General features: G+C 35.7%; 1 protein-coding gene, 2 long non-coding RNA genes and 1 pseudogene across 3 annotated transcripts; 1 reads left to right on the top strand and 3 right to left on the bottom strand.

Annotated features, from left to right (window-relative positions):
• Positions 1 to 2635: 2635 nt before the first annotated feature.
• LOC111832116 lies at positions 2636 to 3939 on the bottom strand (annotated as a pseudogene).
• A 3727-nt stretch (positions 3940 to 7666) lies between these two features.
• Positions 7667 to 9194, bottom strand: LOC111831884. Its single transcript, XR_002834984.1, has 2 exons — positions 9045 to 9194; positions 7667 to 8958 (listed from the first exon to the last, which is right to left on the bottom strand). It is a non-coding gene; the product is annotated as an uncharacterized LOC111831884 (long non-coding RNA).
• A 6170-nt stretch (positions 9195 to 15364) lies between these two features.
• Positions 15365 to 16846, bottom strand: LOC111832074. The gene is made up of 3 exons (XR_002835206.1): positions 16730 to 16846; positions 16104 to 16136; positions 15365 to 15726 (listed from the first exon to the last, which is right to left on the bottom strand). It is a non-coding gene; the product is annotated as an uncharacterized LOC111832074 (long non-coding RNA).
• Positions 16847 to 17018: 172 nt separating this feature from the next.
• LOC17896146 lies at positions 17019 to 19817 on the top strand. Its single transcript, XM_023787114.1, has 7 exons — positions 17019 to 17455; positions 18164 to 18218; positions 18312 to 18386; positions 18469 to 18560; positions 18657 to 18738; positions 19279 to 19362; positions 19468 to 19817. The coding sequence occupies exons 1-7, from the start codon at positions 17106 to 17108 to the stop codon at positions 19591 to 19593; spliced, it is 864 nt and encodes a 287-aa protein (XP_023642882.1). The 5' UTR covers positions 17019 to 17105; the 3' UTR covers positions 19594 to 19817.
• The last annotated feature ends 54 nt before the right edge of the window (positions 19818 to 19871 follow it).

Raw genomic sequence — 19871 nt, 5'->3', positions numbered from 1 at the left:
AAGCAGATCAAGCATAGCAGATCGTGCAGATAATGCAGATCATGCAGATAATGCAGATCATGCAGATAATGCAGATCATGCAGGACAAGTTCAGATTATGGTGATTGAGCAGTCCATATTATATGCTTCAATGGTAAAAGCATATCAAATATGGCAGATCATATATGGAATAAAATTGAGAAATTCCTTTGGATAGCATGTTTTAAGTTTTTTTCCAAAAATACCACCATTTGTTATTTTTTCCAAAAATACCACAAATGTTTTATTTTTCCAAAAATACAATAAACATAAAAAAACTCAATTTTGAAGACGTAGAATTAGTATTTTTTATGTTTGGGCTGACTATTTACATTTAGGGTATAGTTTTTAATGGTAGGGTTTAGTGTTTAAAATTTATAACTTAGTTTTGAATGAAAACTTTAAGTTTTAGTTTTGTGGTATTTTTGGGAAAAACAAAATATTTTTGTGGTATTTTTGGAAAAAATATATTTTTGTGGTATTTTAAAAAAATAAACTTCATAATGGTATTTTTGGAAAAATACCCATTTTTGTGGTATTTAAGAGAATTCCCTTATAAAATATTATGCTGTAAATTATTTATAAACACATAAATTCAATTCATTTTTATAGAATAATTAATAAATTTTACGGTAAACACAATTTTTTCATATAGATTATTTTTCTAAATACTTTTCTAATCTGAAAACATTAAAACAAAATTATCCAAATACAACATAAAAGCAAGAATAGATTAATGATGAGTATTTTGATTTACCCATAACATATCTACAATATTTTCTCTAATGTTTGTCATTTGAGCTCCATCAGCTATAGTTTCCATGTTACATTCATCATTCTCTAAATTTGTATTGCTAATATATGTATGCTCCATTACTTCAGCAAAATCTTCAACAAAATAATTTGAAATTATGATAAACTTATGTAGTCGCAATGTAGCCATCACCACTCTTTTTGAACATGTGTGTCTATCTAGGAAACTGACAAAGAATCCTCCATTTCTTCTTCCAGAATCCAAATGTTCTTTCAATAACAAAACTGATGCGGACATCAGACCTAGATCAAACCGGGAGCACACCAAACCAATCGGTCCACACACCAAACCGGTTTACATGGAGAATTTTGGAGAATCGTTGCCTAAATGGAGTTCTGATCAAGTACAAGACGAAGGGTTAATTATTCACCATGATATTAACCCTAAGAAGTCCGACAGTTCAAGAGGGATCAAAAATCAGCAAGTCAAATCACCTTATTATTGGGATATGACTGTTGCACTCTTTTTCCTTTATCTAGGGTTTGTCCCAATGGGTTTACCTAGAAAGGTTTTTAATGAGGCAACACCAAGTCATCAAGGAATCATTCACCATCCATATGATTAAAAGATGATAGCTGATGTACATTCTGATCTACTCGCGGACAAGCATGCTGAACTACTCGCTGACAAGCATGCTGAACTACTCGCTGACGTACACGCTGACGAACCTGAAGTAGTACAAGACCAGATGAAGTTATTCAAAGAAGGTTTTCTTGTACCACGTAATGGTGTGTATGGACATTTTAATTGGAGCCAGAAGACATTTTAAACCATTCAAGGCCCATACCACACAAGATTTGGTGCACCTCATCTCACATGATCTTTAAGGGGCTTAAAATGGATGTTTCCTTAAATGGCTTATTCCAAATATTCCCATGGCGAACTGGAGAGTTTCCATATCACATAGAAGCTTCACTACACCCTCTAGGATGCACCACACCACACTTGATCAGGAGGATCAAGTCTAAGCTCTACTTACCTTACTCGGACTCGTTCGGCATCAACACACAATGGCTCTTTCCTTCTTTGTTTGTGTGCGTGTTTAAGGCTCTCCATAACATCAAGAAGCTTCCAAGACACTCCACATGTCCCCCAAAACCGTCCAGATACAAGCTTAATCATACCTAGCTTCCTTGGCCAAAGAATCCACCATAAAGACTCCAACGGCTAGTTTTTGATTAATATTGCATATCTTATTTCTTTATTTAGCTTTTAGAATATTATACTCAGCCCTATATAAGCTGATCATTAGAATCATTGTAAAGCACCCTTGATCAATTTAAAGTAAAAGAAAGTTTTATTCTTGTCAAAGTTTGAGTATTTGTCATTGTTCTTCATTAGTCTTAAGTGAGCGAGTCTCTTAAGTCTATTGGAATCTGCGGATTAAGTTTGTTGAGTGATTCAACACCCTTTATTCGTCCATTGATCGAGTGAGTCGATTATCCCACCGATTGAGCGAGTCAATCACCTGAACTATCCCTTGAACCACCCACTGATTCACGAGAGAGTGCTTCTGTCCAGCTCGTGAATTCCACCTTCCGCAAGCTAAGCTTGGAATCTCTTGATCATCAAGTGATCTAAAGTTTGGAGTGATTCCAATCTTGTATCATCTGGTATCAGAGCTTTAAAAGCTGTTAAATAGTTCTTGTTTCTTCCTAACAATCCCAGTTCAAAAAGATCTATAAGGAGCCCAAAAAACCTTGTTTATTTGGATAGCCATAATCAACCACATAATATTTATCTACACGAGGCAAAGGAAATGCAACACTGCAAGACAACTGGTGGTGTACTCCATTGTTAAAATTAGAACCCATTGTGGTGCATTAGGAGGTGTACCACATTATTGAAAACTCGGACCCCATTGTGATCCATTCGGAGATGTCCCCCATTGTTGAAAACTCGGACCCATTGTCCACTAGATGAACTTCCGAAAGTAAAGTTGCTTGGATTAGGACTTCCACCATTTTGGCCATAGACTAAGCGCTTCCCCACAAATTCACTATTCTGTGTATATCCAGTTAGAGCTTGTAAAAATCGCTGCTTATCTTGAAATATTTACGCCAAAATATTTTTTCTTGAAATGCATGACTGCATGCCCAATAAAAATCCAAACAATTCAAATATCTTGATAGCATTATCAAATTCTTCGTAATCATCTTGGTTGAAAAAATTTGGACATAATTGTTGTAAAATTTGGCACTAAAACTCTATGAAGCCAGTCATTGTATTTGTTAGAGTTTCCTCAAATGATTGTTTTCTACGATTTCCTCTTGAATCACTCCCAATAGATATTCGTGAGCTTTTTGCCCCTCTCTGTGAACTACTTCCACGTCTTAGTCCACCTTGTTGTTGAACTCTTGAAGCAGGAGTATGAAATAGAGAAGCATGTGGAGAATTCTGATGTAAATGATCCTGGGTGAATTCATTTGAGGGACGTGTTTCATCGCTGATGTTAGCGCGATACACCTCTCCATTTTCTTATGTCTTAGGAACTTGATTTTCATCATCATTTATGACTTCATTCATTAACCCTTCTCTTTTTTGGTGCACAGAATACTGAGACTGTGATTGTACATCATATAAGATGAAACAACGTTTAATCACATTCCAACAGTCAGGCGGATTTCATTTAAATTTCTTACAATCCTACATCCATAGTTTATTAAATTTTAGTATACAAGTTTACTGTATACCAAATTTACTGAACATATTTATATACTTACAGCTTCACGATCTTTCCACCACGAATTTTACGCAGATATGACGGATATAACAGGATCAACTGTAATTCCCGTAGAATTTTGCTTAAGTTTCTTGTAGTTTCTTTTCAGTTGTTCAAGCTTTTGTTTGCAAAATCGATAATTTATATTTAAATTGAACTCCTTGTTGGATTTTTCAACCAAAAACTCCCTTCCAAGGGGTGTTGGATCTTTGAAGCGGAAATTATTCAAAGCAATTCCTTGATTGTAAAACTTAATAAATATTCTTTCCTGACTAGAAGTCCATTTAAAATTTTATTCACTCTACAAATTTTAAAAATTCTCAATATTTATTTGCTTAAATTAGAAGGTACAATTTGGTAAAATAAGGTGTAAATATATACCCATGCTGATGTTTCTGTAGACAAATTGTATCATCTTGCATAAAACAATTTTCCTTTTGTAAGTGATTAGACATACCTACAAATACAATTTAAAAATTATTTGAAGTTAAATATTAGAAAACTACTATTTTAAAATCTTCAATTACTAAATATTGTTCATAGTTCTATATTTTATATGCATCTTTTATACTATAATACAATCAAATACGTTATGTTCCTCTAATATAATAATGTCTTTATGACTAATACATAACTAAAATAAGTACGTATTAGTTTTATTAAGAGAGATAAAGATTTGTGAGAAAAAAACAAAAACAATTTTCAAACGTATTGACCATTTTGAAATTCAAAATTCAAAATTCAAAACTCAAAATTTTCTCATTCGTGACAAGAAAATAAATAATTTAATAATGGTATCGATTATTGGAAATTTTTCCCAAACTCGCAGGTACATCTTAATTATACGTACATGGTAACATATACCACTCTATTTATACTTAAATGCATAGTTTGGTTTTATCTTGTTGACTTTCTTTTTAATTAATAAATTTTTGTGACAAGAAAATAATTTAAATCTGGAAAATTGGGACAGCTCAAAACACATAGTTCTTATACCCATCATCTCCATGTATATATTTGTTTTTACATGTGTATTTAATCACTTATTTTCAGAATAATCAATCGTTTGAAGGAACATTTTCAAAGATGATTACAATAAATAAAAATAAACCATATATATGGGTCAGCCAATTATATTCAAATAAAAGTATTTTACAACAAAACATAAATATAAGCTAGTTTTCAAATGTATAAACTTTATTTTTTTATATTTTTAGATAAGGTATTTAAAAAAAGATATATTAAATAACATATATTAACCTATATGAATATTTATGATAATGAAATTCCCCCTAAAATAAGCATATTTCCATGAAATAAATATGAGATTAACAAGTAAGACTATATACCAAGCATTATATATATATATATATATATATATATATATATATAGAAACATAATTGGTAGAAAAAAGCATGTTTTAAACAAAAATTTAAATACCATATTTCTATAACTAGTAATATATTATATAATGTAAATATATTTATTTATGAGAAAAAATTATACCTTTCATCAGAAAATTATAGAAACAAGAGGTGTAGAGTTGAAGCATGAATTGTGATTTGAATTCTGTAACAAAAAATATGCTACAATAAAAAGAAAAATAAACAAATTGGTTTTAGTTATTAAATAGAAAATACCTTCCAATGTCTTGGAAATGATATGAGATGTTCTACATAAAAAGAACATAATATATTAGTATATAGAAAATATAAAATGTATGTACTTTATTTTTTTTTTAAACATTTGCTAAATGAAGATAGAAAACGAGTGAGAGAAAAAGAAGTAGAGTAAGTTATGTTACAAATGTGAACAAACTGTAAGTTATGTTCCTTCAACGCTCACCATATGTTTCTTCTTCTTCAACTTCCTCTATCTCCTTCTCCATCGTTGATTAGTGGTGGTGGTGGTGGTGGTGGAGATGATGGTGAGATTAAACAAGGGACCTCAAAGATCCCAATCTCTAAGCGCCTTCACAGGATCTTTCCAATATGGATTAGGAAACACCACAAGCTCCAATCGTCTGTGAGTCACTAAACGGAGAAGAAGAAGTTGTAATTGAAGGATGAAGTGATTGATCCATTTTTTTGATTTTTTCCTTGAGGAAGAACGAAGAACGTGATCTTCTTCTTCTTCTTTTTAATTTTAAGGGTTTTTTTAACACATAAAGAAGGTTTAATCCGGTACTCGGGTTGAAATTAAAATTAATCTGGTTAATAAAATTGATTAATTGGTTAAGAAAATATTAAACCAACAGTAAACCAATTATTAACCGTATAAACCCAGATTTTTGGAAAATTAGGATGAGAACTACGATATTAGGGGAAATAAGAATAGAACTTTCGATTTCGGGTGGATATAGGAATACAACTATCGATTCGGATAGTTTGAAGACGAGATTAAAGTTTCGTGTAGTTTTTATACGGTGTGATAGTTTTCGGGAGAAATAGGTCGTCGATCACTTGCAAGGATCAACTGTTCTTTTTCTGACTCTCCATTCAAAGCCATATTGTGCTCAAAGAGAGAAGAAAATTAGCCATGGGTCATCGGGTAATTTTGTTATTTCGGTTTTTGGTTCTTTTGAGTTTTAAAAATCTTCCCGAACTAAACGACGGTTATTTCAGTTTTTCGGTTAATTCGATTTTAAATTTTCAAAACAAAAATTTGGATTAAAAAAACTTGGGTTTTCGATTATGTAAAGATTATTTCGGAGTTTTTAGGTTTTGAGTTTTTTAAAGAAGTAGAAAACGAATGAGAGAGTAAAAAGTGTATTTTATATAGAAAAAGAAAAAAAAAGTGTTTTATTTATATTGAAAAGCTGTGTGGACAACATGCAATGCATTTGTCCTGTCTTTATCACAAAAGGACAAAAAGCTGCCCATAGTTTTTTGTGTTTATTTTAAAAATACAAAAAAAAAAATATGAATGATGTATTGAGAACTGGAGACTAACATGCAAAGATCAACTGTTCTTTTTCTGCCTCCCAATTCAAAGCCTTATTTGTGCTCAAAGAGAAGAATAAAAGTAGCCATGGGTCATCGGTTAATTTGGTTAGTTTGGTTTTGGTACTTTTGAGTTTTAAAAATCTTACCGAACTAAACAAAGGTTATTTCAGTTTTTGGTTAATTCGGTTTTAAATTTTCAAAACATAAATTTGGTTTAAAAAATCTGGGTTTTTGGTTATGTAGGGATCATTTCGAGTTTTTGGTTTTTCAATTTTCTAAAGAAGTAGAAAACGAGTAAGATAAGAAAAAGTGTACTTTATAAAGAAAATGACAAAAAATTATTTTATTTATATTGAAAAGCCACATGGATAACATGCATTGCATTTGTCCTATTTTTATCACAAAAGGACAAAAAAGTGAACTGTCTATAGCTTTTCTGTCTTTATTTTAAAAATACAAAAAAATATAAATAGTGTATTGAGAACCGAAGGCCTACTTGCAAGTATCGAATGTTCTCTTTCTGCCTCTCCATTCAAAGTCTTATGTGTGCTCAAAGAGAGAAGAAAAGTAGCCATGGGTCATCGGTTAGTTTTGTTATTTCGGTTTTTGGTTCTTTTGCGTTTTAAAAATCTTGCCGAACTAAACGACGGTTGTTTCTGTTTTTCGGTTAATTTGGTTTTAAATTTTCAAAACAAAAATTTGGTTTAAGAAAACTTGGGGTTTTCGGTTATGTAGAGATAATTTCAGGTTTTTTGGGTTATGAGTTTTATCTTAAATATTTCATATTTCTGTTTTATTCGGTTATTTAGGGATAAAATTCAGTTATGTTGTTAAAAAAAATTGGTTTACCGATAGCTGAACCAAAATGTTTTGGTTTTCTGAATTTTTTCTGCCGATCGGTTCGGCCGCCGTAACCAAAACCAAACCGAACACTCAAAATATCAGTTCGGTCTGGTTTGGTTATTTTGGTTTGGTTTATAATCTCAGGCCAAGGAAAAACGTCAATTCAGAGTATGTGTCTTCCAAAAAAAAAGATGAATTGGCAAAATAGATAGTTTTTTTTTTCAGTAAAATAGAAAGTTTTTAAAAAGATATTAGGTTTGTAGATAGTTTACTATTCCTAATTGGGAAAACATATTTTTTGACAACTATGTACACGCACTCTCTTTTTTTTTTGTCATCTAGAATTTTATTAGAAACTTGTTGTGGAACACAAGGTGAAATACAAAGCCCAAAAGAGGGAAACTTAAGGCGGCGGACGACATAAATGTCCCCGGAGTCAAAGCCAGCGGAAAACGTAATTTCTCCAGAAACTTAACCCTAAAAAGAAAAACGAAGGGAAAGAAAACAAACAGGATATACAAGAACTAACCAAAACAAAGGAGACGAAACCTTAATCTAAAAACAAAGGCAACCGGCTATGAAATCTTAAAGGAAATGATAGAAACGAGAAATCAAAGAGACCTCCTCTTCAAAAGCACAAGAGAATGAGATTTATCCAGACTGCCCACGGCCAACTCGAGGATAACATCTACCACCTCCTAACACAATGAGAGCTGATCTCTCAAAACCAATAACCAGTGACTTCAAAACACGGCAAGCAAGACCACTCACTTCCGGAGGCGACGACGACGTTCATACGCCAAAGAACATCAAACTAGAAGTCTTCAAAACGTGAGGAACGAGGCCTAACTCCACAAAAACATCAATCACACAAACAAGATCGACGAATAATCGAGACAGCTAACATCCACAGAGGACAACCACAAGAAGAAGAAACTCGGAGAAGTCCAAATACTACCATTTCAAGCAAATAGAGCGAAACCTCTGCTTAGAACATAACCAAACCCAAAAGATATCACAGGCTGAGACGAGGAGATAGAGGAGATACGGCGTCTAAGAAACAAACACAACCACATGGACGGCAAAAAAATCAAACTGGATCAAACATAAACAGAAAGCTTAAAATTTGAACCCAACCGGTCGATCTAACTGATCCGGAGTCTTCACATTCTCTGTAAACTCTAAACCCAAGTGATTTGTCCGCCCCAAAGATACCACCAAACACACAACATCATCACTTGACTCAAAACCAATGACATCCCAGTCGAAGGCTACTGAAACTACACAAGAGACTACCAAAGACCAACAAGAAACTACCCTTGAAAATAACCAAAAAAAGCAAAATCATCTAACACCCCCTCAAATCGACGAAGAATAAAGACCCAAAAGCTGGCTTACCAAACAACAGAAATGGACTGAGACCATGGCCATGGATTCCACAAAACACCAGATCTCCACAGAGATCCACGTTTCTTCACCAAAATTTACAAGAACAGGAGCACCCGCCAGATCAACAAAATCTCGGACACCCAACACCAACTCTCTCTGGAGAAGCTGACCACTGACAGAACCAATAACCTTCACCGAGGAGATCGGCCATTTCTGCCAAGGTAACCTTTTTCTCCAACGAAATCAAGGGGAAGATGAGTTGCAGAACCAGAAAAAAACTACAGCATAAAAAAAAAAGGGGAAGCCACTCACAGCATCGACGAGGAGCGTCGATCACCCGAGTAACTTCCCAGCCACAGATCTGAAAAAAGCTTAGGGTTTAACTGTTTGAGAGACGAGAGAGAGCGGCGGTGTTCTCCATTTATTCGACTATGTACACACACACTCTATCTTACTTTTTCTTTTTATTCATCCAAATAACAGAAATTAATATAATAACATATGTTCATCAAAAAAATGAATATAATATAATTTTAATCTATAAATATTTTTGTGAATCTAAAAAGACCAATTTTAACATATTTTACAAATGCTCTCATGCGTGACTCCCGAAGTTTTTCTTGGTTCCAATTTTTTTAATCTAGATCTCAGATCTGAGATTTACCTTTTCTTCTCCAATGAAGGTTTGTCATCTCCAACAACCACTTCTTCTAATTCCCCTTTGTCAGGAGGCAGAAGCTAGAGGAAGCCTTTACCACTCTTGTAACTTTTCTGCATTTTGCAGAGCCTCATTCACAATTTCTAGTATTATATTAAGCTCCACGGCAGTTTGCTTTGAATCTTCTCAACTGTTACTCCCAGCTCTTCTAACCATTGCATCTTCTAAGACAGTTGTTAGAATGCAAATCCAACGGTTACGACCAATGTCTTTGCCTTTTAATTGCTGGTATATTTCTTCGAAGTGGAATCTTCGATTTGGGATGAAGCTTTGGTCTCTTCTCCCTCTCCGCCGGTTTAGTTTTTTCCGACGACTTTTTCACACTACCATTCTCACGATTGTGAAGAGATCTGGGAGACCAACATCTCCATGGAAGCCACTTATCACCTCCCTGTTCATCGCTTGGTTTGAGCCGCTGGATATAACTCTTCATCTCTTGGCAACTTTAGAAATGAGACTAATGGCGATTCCCTCTTGTTTGGAAATTAATCTCCTCCAATCCGGAGATCAACCGATCTATACCATTGCGACCATTCTTCTAGAAATCTGCTCAAGTTTCTCTCTTATTGCCCAAGTGATATATTTCAGCGATAAAGAGTTATGGTCCAATATAGTTCTCATTCCACTTTGCTGACTGATGAAGCCGCTCCTCCATTGTCTCTGTTTGCATTGATCTCTTGGGGCGCCGTCAAAGATTCTCTTCCGTTTCTCACCGTCCGTATCTCCGAGATACCTATGGTGGGTCATTTCGTGCTTGGAATTTTGCTGGGCCTAAAGGCCCATGATCTCTTGCACTTGGATACCCACCTGACAAGGCAATGTTTTCGCTCCATCATTTCGACAACCGGTTTTATTTGTGACTTTACCGGTGTATTTTCTCCCCATTCCTCCTTTATGGAGACATTTTCCTCATTTTTTGAGCGATTAAGTATACTGAAATTTCAAGTCAATAATATTGATATGTCAAATAAAATATAAAATAAAAAAAATTCTCAAATTTCAGTTTTAATCCTTCTTAGTGAAGTGCTCCTAAAATCAAAAGATATATTCACTTTTCTTTATGTTAGTACGGTGGGGTTTTACTCTCCCTTCGGAACTAATAAATGAGGACGCTAGCGTGGAACTGTCAAGGGGCGGGAGCCAAGTTAACTCGCCGTCGATTTGTGGAGTTGTGTCGAACATACTCGCCCGGTTTTTTATTCTTATCTGAAACTAAAAATGATAAGGAATATCTGCAAGATGTGCAAGTAGAACTAGGTTTTGATAACCTGAAAATGGTTGAGCCAGATGGGACTAGTGGTGGTTTAGCGCTGTTGTATTCGAATGATTTTCTGGTTAAATGTTTGTTGTTGGATGACCGGTTAATCGATATCGAAACAATTACTGATGGGAAATGGGTCTTTATGACATTTATTTATGGTGATCCTGTTGTTGCAAACCGCGAGTATGTGTGGGAGAAATTGATGCAAATAGGTGTTTCCCGTTCCGAAGCATGGTTTATAATTGGCGATTTCAATGAAATTACAGGAAATCATGAGAAAAGAGGAGGAAAAAAAGACAGAATCCTCATTTCTACCTTTCCGAAATATGATCCATTCTTGTGGGTTAATTTATTTTCCTTACCAAGGTAATCAATTTTCTTGGATTGGCCACCGTAAAAATGGCAAGATTCGGTGCAGGCTTGATAGAGCTATGGGTAATGAAGAGTGGCATCATATTTTTTCCCACACAAATGTGGAGTATCTAAAGATGTGGGGCTCGGATCACCGCCCCCTTTTGGCTTGTATTCAGAATCGAGTTAAAAAATTCTCTCGCAGATTTATGTTCGACAAAAGATGGATCGGTAAACCTGGCATTACTGAAGCGGTAGTGGAGGTTTGGAGCTTCGAAAATTCAACAGAATCCAAACCACTCATGATGCGTATCCAAAACTGTCGACGCCTACTCTCCATATGGAAGAAATCCATTATCACAAACTCGGAACTCCTAATAAAAGAGCTCCAAGACAAGATTAATGAGGCTAATGAGGACGAGAATACATCCACATCAACACTCCTAGAGTTAAAGTGGAGACTATGTGAGGCTTACAAAGAGGAAGAAGCCTATTGGCAACAAAAAATTTGCGAAATCTGGCTAGGGGAAGGGGATAAAAACACTAAATTCTTCCATGCGACAACAAAACAACGGTGTGGCCGTAATAGAATCATCAGTATCCTCGACAAAAATGGGGTGTGTATTGATCACGAAGAAGGCATAGAACGAGTGTCGGTCTAGTATTTTACGACGCTCTTCTCCTCTCATAATGGGTTCGACACTGTAGACGCCCTAAGAGAGGTCCCTTCCTTGGTAATTGATTCGATGAATGAATCTCTCACGAGGGAGGTCTCGGAAGAAGAGGTGAAGAAAGCTATGTTCTCCTTGAATCCTACTAAGACCCCCGGTTCGGATGGCATGACAGCATTATTTTACCAAAAATTCTGGGATGTCACAAAAAAAGATCTCATCCCAATCAGGTATTTTTGATAGCAGGATAAATGAGACCAATATATGTCTAATTCCTAAGGAGGATAAACCAAGGGAGATGACAGGTTTTTGACCAATTAGTCTATGTAATGTAAGCTACAAGATCATTTCCAAGATCCTGAGCCTTCGTCTTAAGAGGTTCCTGCCAGAGTTAATCTTTGAGACTCAATCTGCCTTTGTGGCAGGGCGGGTAATTACAGATAATGTTCTCATCGCCCAGGAAAATTTCCATGCACTCTGGTCCAACCCAGCTAATGAGGAGAAATTTATGGCAATCAAAACAGATATGAGCAAAGCGTATGACAGAGTTGAATGGAAATTTCTTAGTGATCTGATGGAGAAATTGGGCTTCAGTCACCGTTGGATTGGTTGGATCATGCAGTGCGTCACCTCAGTGTCATACCGTATTATACTTAATGGCGAACCTCGAGGAAGAATTAGACCAAAGCGGGGTATCCATCAAGGAGACCCTATCTCTCCGTACTTATTTATCTTATGTACAGAAGCTCTTATTGCGCAATTCAAGCACGCAGAAAGACTAGGTACGATACAAGTTCTTCATGTGGCGTGTGCCAGTCCAAGAGTATCCCATCTCCTTTTTACGGATGATAGTTTATTTTTCTACAAGGCCGATGCTCTCCAAAGCCGCGCAGTGATCGATATGATCCGGCTTTATGGCCATGCTCAGGACAAGAAATTAACCTAGCTAATTCATCCATCATGTTTGGAACAAAGGTAGCCGCCTCTACTCGAGATGAAATTAAAACGATATTGGGTATCGCGCAAGAAGGAGGAACGGGAACTTACTTGGGCCTCCCTGAAAAAATCCATGGATCCAAGACTCAGGTTTTCGCCTTCGTTAGAGACAGGCTGAATAGTAGAATTAACTCTTGGTCTGCTAAATAACTATCGAAGGGTGGTAAGGAATTCCTTCTCAAATCCCAAGCCCAAGCACTTCCGACGTATGTAATGTCGTGCTTCCTAATACCAAAAGCCATTTGTACTAAGTTAAATAGTGCAATGGCGCATTTTTGGTGGAGTAATAAAGCAGATAGTAGGGGTATCCATTGGATTTCATGGGACCAAATCTGCTCTCGCTTCTCAGATGGAGGCCTTGGCTTCCGAGTTCTAGAAGATTTTAATCTTGCACTATTAGTAAAGCAATTGTGGAGACTACTTCGTTTTCCAGACTCTCTCCTTAGTAGGGTCCTCAAGGGGCGCTATTTCCGCTATAGTAGCCCCTTGGAAATCTCGACGTCAAACCGGCCATCCTATGGGTGGAGAAGCCTGCTTGCATCAAAAGAGGTTCTAAAGTTTGGAATTAGGAAAACCATTGGCTCTTGATTTGACGCTTATGTGTGGACGGATCCTTGGATCCCGGATTCTCCACCGCGGCCTCCCATTGGCCTCTTCGCTAGTCGGGATCCTTTGGTTAGTGTTAGCACGTTAATTGACCCTGGGACTAGATCTTGGATACATGGGGTACTCCGAGAGCTCTTTCCCCCGAATGAAATTACCTTAATAATGGGGATCAAACCAAGCTCGACTAGATCTCGCGATGGTTATAGTTGGACCTTAACCAAGTCCGGGAACTATTCAGTCAAATCGGGTTACCAAGCCGCGAGAGCTCTCTCTCGCCCAGCTAGCGACCTCCCTTCTCAGGGACCCAGTGTTACCGCACTCAAGGCCCAAGCTTGGAACTTAAAAACCACCCGGAAGTTAAAACATCTGGTGTGGCAATGCATGGCCGGTTGTTTAGCAACATGCCAGAGATTACATTATCGCCATATCGGTAGAGATAAAGAATGCCCTTGTTGTGGGGTGGAGGAAGAGACTATTAATCACCTATTTTTTGAATGCCCTCCTACTCGTCAAGTATGGGCTCTCTCGCCTATCCCCTCGGCACTCCAAATTTCTCCACTAACTTCCTTGTATAGTAATTTGGATTATCTTTTCTGGAGAGGGAAGGCGAGAGGTGTTTCAGATGAAAGCCTGTAAATCTTTCCATGGATTTTGTGGTTCATCTGGAAAGAACGAAATAAGAAACTCTTAGAAAATATGTTTGAATCCCCACAAGATATAGTGGATAAGGCAATTCTTGAAGAAGCGCTTTGGAGGAAAGCCAATACTAAGGACGATCCACCGAATAAGGGTGAGGCATGTGAAAAAATAGTATCCCTACCGAGGGATGAGCTGGTTTGCTATATTGATGGCTTGTGGGTGGAGCAGGATAGTAGAAGTGGGTTTGGGTGGGTGCTCTCGATAGACGAACAAACCCTTCTACTTGGGTTGAAGTGCTCACCAAGGAGCCTCTCCCCTCTCCATGCGGAACTAGACACTTTGATTTGGACTATGCAGTGTTTAGTAGCGCAGGTGTTCACCAAGATCATTATTGCGACCGATTGCCAAGATTTGGTCACTATGCTAGCTCACGGAGATGATTGGCCGGCGTTTGCCTCAGAGATTTGAGAATTTACTCTTTTTCGCGAATATTTTACTGTATTTAATATTAGGTATATTTCTAGAGCGTTCAACGTCCGCGCCAATAAACTTGAAAAATGCGCAAGGGCTCGAGGTTTCTGTTTTTCCCATGTAGGTCAATCGGCTCTTGTTTGGCTCTCGCTCGAAGAGATTCAATTCCGATAGACTAGTGTATGGGGTTTGAAAAAAAAAAACATATTTTACAAATTCTTAACATTAATTTTCGTCATATCTCAATGTATTTATACACCCACTTTCGTGTTCGTACTCCCCGATACGTGTTCGTATATTCTTATGCGTGTTCGTATTCTCTGATTTCTGTTTGTACTCTTTGATTCGTGTTTGTTTAACCCAAAATATTTGTAACATATGAGTGAATAATCTCTTCTTTATGTTTGTACTCTTTTTTGTAGTGTTCGTATTACATGGTAGGTGTTCATAATTTTGTTAAATTTGTATGTACTCCATATTTTGTGTTTGTATTCTATATGTTGTGTTCATACAAATTTGTAAAATATAATAAAATTATTGTCATTAGATTTGTAAAAAAATTAAAGACTAATTTGAAAATATTAAAAATATAAAAAAACAATTTTAAAAATCTAGGGGGAAAAAGTATGGTAAAAAAAAAGAAAATAAAAAATATAATATAACTTTTACACTCTTTCTCACTCACTCACTCTTTCTCCTATTTTAAATAGTAACCGATCTAAAAACATAATAAAGTTCTCAAAACTGTCTAATATTCGATGACAAAAAAAAAACTAGTCTAATGTCTAATATTCCAATTATCCAAAAAAAAAAAATGGAGTTGTCGGTATCAATGGTGTTAATGAGCTAACAGAACATTTGGCTGAAAAAAAAAAAATCATGAGCTAACAGAACAAAGCTATTTGTCCTTTTTGCATAACAGGAGCACACATGACTACAAGGTCAGTTTGCTAAAGAAAAAGAAGCAAAGTATATGTTACAAAGTGTGCAAAGAAGAAGCCATTGGGACAGAGTCTTAACACAGACCATGTGACTAAAACTCTAATTGGTCGAGGGATTGGGAGTACATCTGGAAGTTCTGCTATTTCTGGAAGCAAAAAATAAAGAGGCAATGTCGTGATACCATTGAACTATGCTGCTCTTCAGCGGAAAGGTTCTTTAAGGAGTGCTTTGGGTGAGGGTTGAAACATTTCACATCTCCTTATTCTTAGGCAGGTTATTGGGTCCGATAGCCGCGTTCTCAATCTTCCGCATCACCAATAAACTATCCTCAAGCACTCTCTGTACATCAAAAGAAGAATTTGCAATGAGTCAAAACAACACTACTACAGATTATAAGCACAGGAGTTCATGACTTGATGGCTCTTCCTCAACTATATATGGCATTAAATTTTTTTCTTTTATGTTTGACGATCGCAGTCATAACCACAAATGGAGAACTAAGAGTTTGATGGAAGAAAATTAAAAAGCTTAATGTGTATGTGAAGAGACGACATACCCCTAACCCTAAGACAACATGCTTATTGTCAAGCCAGTTGCAGCTTAGCATTAATATAGCCAAAACGTAAAGCATCCAACGCTTGGATAATCCACAGTTTTGTTTCACTTTGTCTCATATCACAAAACAAATAGGAATATTATAATGAAACTGAAATTACCTAACACCCATTTGTGTTTGGTCTACTGTTTTCCTACAACAAAAGAATGAGAGCCATGATATTAGCAACCAAAGCTGTGAGTAATACATCAAATTCGAAGTTCGACTCATGAATAACGAAAACTGCTCGAGGTGAACTGATTCAATAAATCAGTTAACACACATCCACTACCATCATTTTGCAGAGTTTTAACATATGTATTAAGTATCAAGAATGGAGAGATACAGTAACGGCCCAAGAGACGCAAACAAGATTGATAAAATAAAAGACAGTGCCAACTGAGAACCTAACATATGTACTCAAAGAAGTGAGGAATTATAAGTACAACGAGATTAAGCAACACAAAACCATTTTTAACTGCGCTTAAGCTAGCAAGGTTCAAGAAATATGCATAAACAAATACTTAAATCTAGTATGAATCATGAAAGAAGCAGCAACTACACACTTTTCTGAATCTAAAAACCTCTAAAACCTCATGAATCTCTTGAAGGAGAACACCAAATTCGAAATCTTAAAATCATAAACGTGGTGGCTGCAACTGCAATAAATCAAACTGTCTGAAAATATACTACGAATGCTATATTTTAACAAAAAAAAAAATACTACGAATGCTATTAGGTTTTTACCTTTCTACCATCGATGTACTTACAGTGGATCTATGCTGTTAACTTCCTTTTGTCTGATTCCAATATGTTAAGGATGTAAGAATGCATTTGGTTGTTTAGCTTCTCTGCTTCGCAGGTTTCATTACTACGGACCATAAGTTCTCTTACCGGTTCAGATTCTATTTAATGTATGTATATCTCTAGACAAAAAAAAAAAGTATATGATTTTTCTAAGACAAGGAAACAAGGGTATAATTGTCATTTCACAGAGCATGATATTTTCTACATAAATCAATTTTTGTGGTTAACGGCTCTTCTCAAAAGTCCCAAATAATGTAAATAATTTCTCCAAGACTTCGATCACCCATAACTTCTTCTTTGATACTCTTCAAATCTAATGGCACATGTCTCTGCAAGACTTAAGCTTCTCTCAAGCAACGATGCATTATCCTTTGGTATAGATTCAAGAGACCAATTTAGGCAGAGCCTTTACATGGTCGGTGGTGGTGGATCTCCCTTGGTTCCGTTGCAGCATAGGAGCCGATCAAAGTTTTGTGCAAGACTCTTCTCTTCTTACTCTTTTCCTTATAAAAGAAAGAAGATTAGAGATTTCGATAACTCCGAGAAAAATCTTGGTATTGACGAAGAAGACAACGATGAGTGGGATTTTGATGGAGATGATGATGGTTGTTTAGAAACTAATGATCTATCTTGCTTCAGAGGCTTGGTTCTTGATATTTCATACAGGTCAAGATCTTCTTTATTATTATTATAGTTTAGTTTAGTTACTGATTAGTGTCTTATTATTATTTTCGTTCATTACTCATAGAATATATTTATATACTACCTTCTTTTTGAATTAGTTGTCGTTTAAGGATTTTCCACACAAATTAAGGAAAAAAATAAAGTTTCTATTTCATATTTTTTTGATATATTTTCTAATTTTTTTAACTGGTCAAAGCATTTTATAAAAGTGAATAAAATTAAATTTTTTCAAAAATTTGTATTGGAAATCTAAAACGACAACTATCTATGAAGCAAAAATTTAACTATATAACGACAAATCATTAGAAACGGAAGGAGTATATGGCAAAAAGAGCACTAATTGATACAATTATAATATTTTGAATAATTTATTAGAATTTTTTTTTTAAGGTTTAGGTTGACTATTTTACATTTAGGATAAAGTTTTTATGGGGTAATATTTATTGTTTAGAGTTTAGGATTTAATTTTAAAATTTTAGTTTTTATATATAGCGGTAATTTTGAAAAATAGGAGTGTTATAAGTATGCAAATTGCACTTTAATTATTTAGTTATTGATGATAGAAAGCATTAGTTATCTCTTTTTATTCAAGTTCATGCAAATCTGAGTTTAGCTGCTTCTAAAAATTTGGTAGGATTGTGACATTGGCCTGAACTAATCAGTTTTCTTGTTTTATGTTATTACTTAAAGACCGGTCAATGTGGTTTGCTGGAAGCGAGCAATCTGTCTCGAGTACATGGATAAGGTCAGACCAAACTTTGTAAAGTAATCTTAATACTTATTTGATGCATAAGAATCCTTAATCCAGGTTTTGTATATTCGATACTGTCTTGTCTAGGCTGATGTTCTGGAGTATTATGATCAGACTGTTAGTTCTCCTACTGGTTCATTCTATATACCTGCTGTATTAAGGGTATGTAGAACATGAGTTTAGTTTTAGCTAGTTTTAATCTCTTTTTTACCACTTTGAAGCTTACTTCATTGTCTTGCTTCAGGTTCCACATTTGCTTCAGGTTGTCAAAAGAAGAAGAGTGAAAAACACACTTAGCCGTAAAAGCATTTTACTGAGAGACGATTATACTTGTCAGTAAGTGATCTTTTATGTCCAGTCACAAGCTGATTTCACATTTTTGTTTGCTTAATCGAACTATTCTTGCTGAATGAACTTTTGTTTGGGGTATAGGTATTGTTCTTCCCGTGAAAACTTGACCATTGATCATGTTATACCAATTTCTCGAGGTGGAGAATGGACTTGGCAAAATCTGGTATGTGGTTGACACTAAAGTAGTACCTTTGCCTGAAAAAAAACCGGAACCTGAACCTATCTGAAAAACTCGACCGGAATCTGAATCATAAATTTTAGATTTACCCTATTGGATCCTAACTTCCTAAACCCGAAAATTCAAAACCAAACCCGAACCCGAGAAAACCCGAAATATAAATACATATAAGTAACTGAGGACCCGAATACCCGATTATTTACTTGAAATACCCCAATTATACCCGGAATTTCAAAATTTTATCCAAAATTTTTTGGGTAATCCGGTAAAATTTTGGGTATTTGTGTACCCAAAAAATATAGAATTTTTAGCGGTTCCGACCCAAACTCAAAAGGATCTGAACCAAACCCAAACCAAATTTTTAGATTTAGCGTATTGGGTCCTAAACTCCTCTACTCAAGAAACACAAACCCGAACGGTTCCTACCGACCCGCATACCCGAATACCTAGGGCTAGTAGTACCATTTCATACTAAAAATCAGTAAAAATAAAATAAAATAAAATTTTGCTTATGTAACATCATAGGTAACAGCATGTTCAAGGTGCAACTCAAAGAAAGGTCAGAAGACAGTAGAGGAAGCACACATGAAGTTATACAAGGTCCCTAAGGTATTTTCTAATAACTGCAACTGGTTTAACTAACAAGTCCATAAATCACAAAACTTTGTTTTGATGGGTAACTAGTAAATCAAGACATTTTGTTGCTAATGGCAGGAACCAAAAGACTATGACATTGTTGCAATACCATTAACAAATGCAGCTATAAGGATGCTGAGATCGAATAAGGGAATGCCAGATGAATGGCGTCAGTATCTAGCGAAACCTTTATCCGAGCCGTAGCAGTTTCTCTAAGGAAGCTATGAGCAAAAGGGGTGAGAGAGTCCAAGGCATCTCGTAAATATAGAACAGTGGCTCGATCGCATATGTAGATTCATCTATTAACTTCAAATTTGTTCACAGTTTGTGGTGGACTTGTTTGAAGATGGACAAAAATGTATATAACACGTAAATAATGTCAAACATAAACTAACACAATCATAATTTGAACTCAGAATTCACGTAAATATGATCTGGCACCCTAATTAACCTCTTTGTGTCTCTACTACGGGAACCAAACT

This window comes from Capsella rubella, unplaced genomic scaffold, assembly GCF_000375325.1.
Source record: "Capsella rubella cultivar Monte Gargano unplaced genomic scaffold, Caprub1_0 scaffold_2, whole genome shotgun sequence".
NCBI lineage: Eukaryota > Viridiplantae > Streptophyta > Magnoliopsida > Brassicales > Brassicaceae > Capsella > Capsella rubella.
The sequence above is the reverse complement of the archived record's forward strand: the minus strand, read 5'-3'. Positions and strand labels throughout refer to the sequence as shown.

What these genes read in the sequence shown, in the direction of transcription:
- LOC17896146 (XM_023787114.1), top strand. Translation starts at nt 17,106, where the DNA reads ATGGCACATGTCTCTGCAAGACTTAAGCTTCTCTCAAGCAACGATGCA. An exon ending in ATATACCTGCTGTATTAAGG is followed by an intron (nt 18,387 to 18,468) that starts GTATGTAGAACA and finishes GTCTTGCTTCAG; the next exon opens with GTTCCACATTTGCTTCAGGT. An exon ending in AGTTATACAAGGTCCCTAAG is followed by an intron (nt 19,363 to 19,467) that starts GTATTTTCTAAT and finishes TGCTAATGGCAG; the next exon opens with GAACCAAAAGACTATGACAT.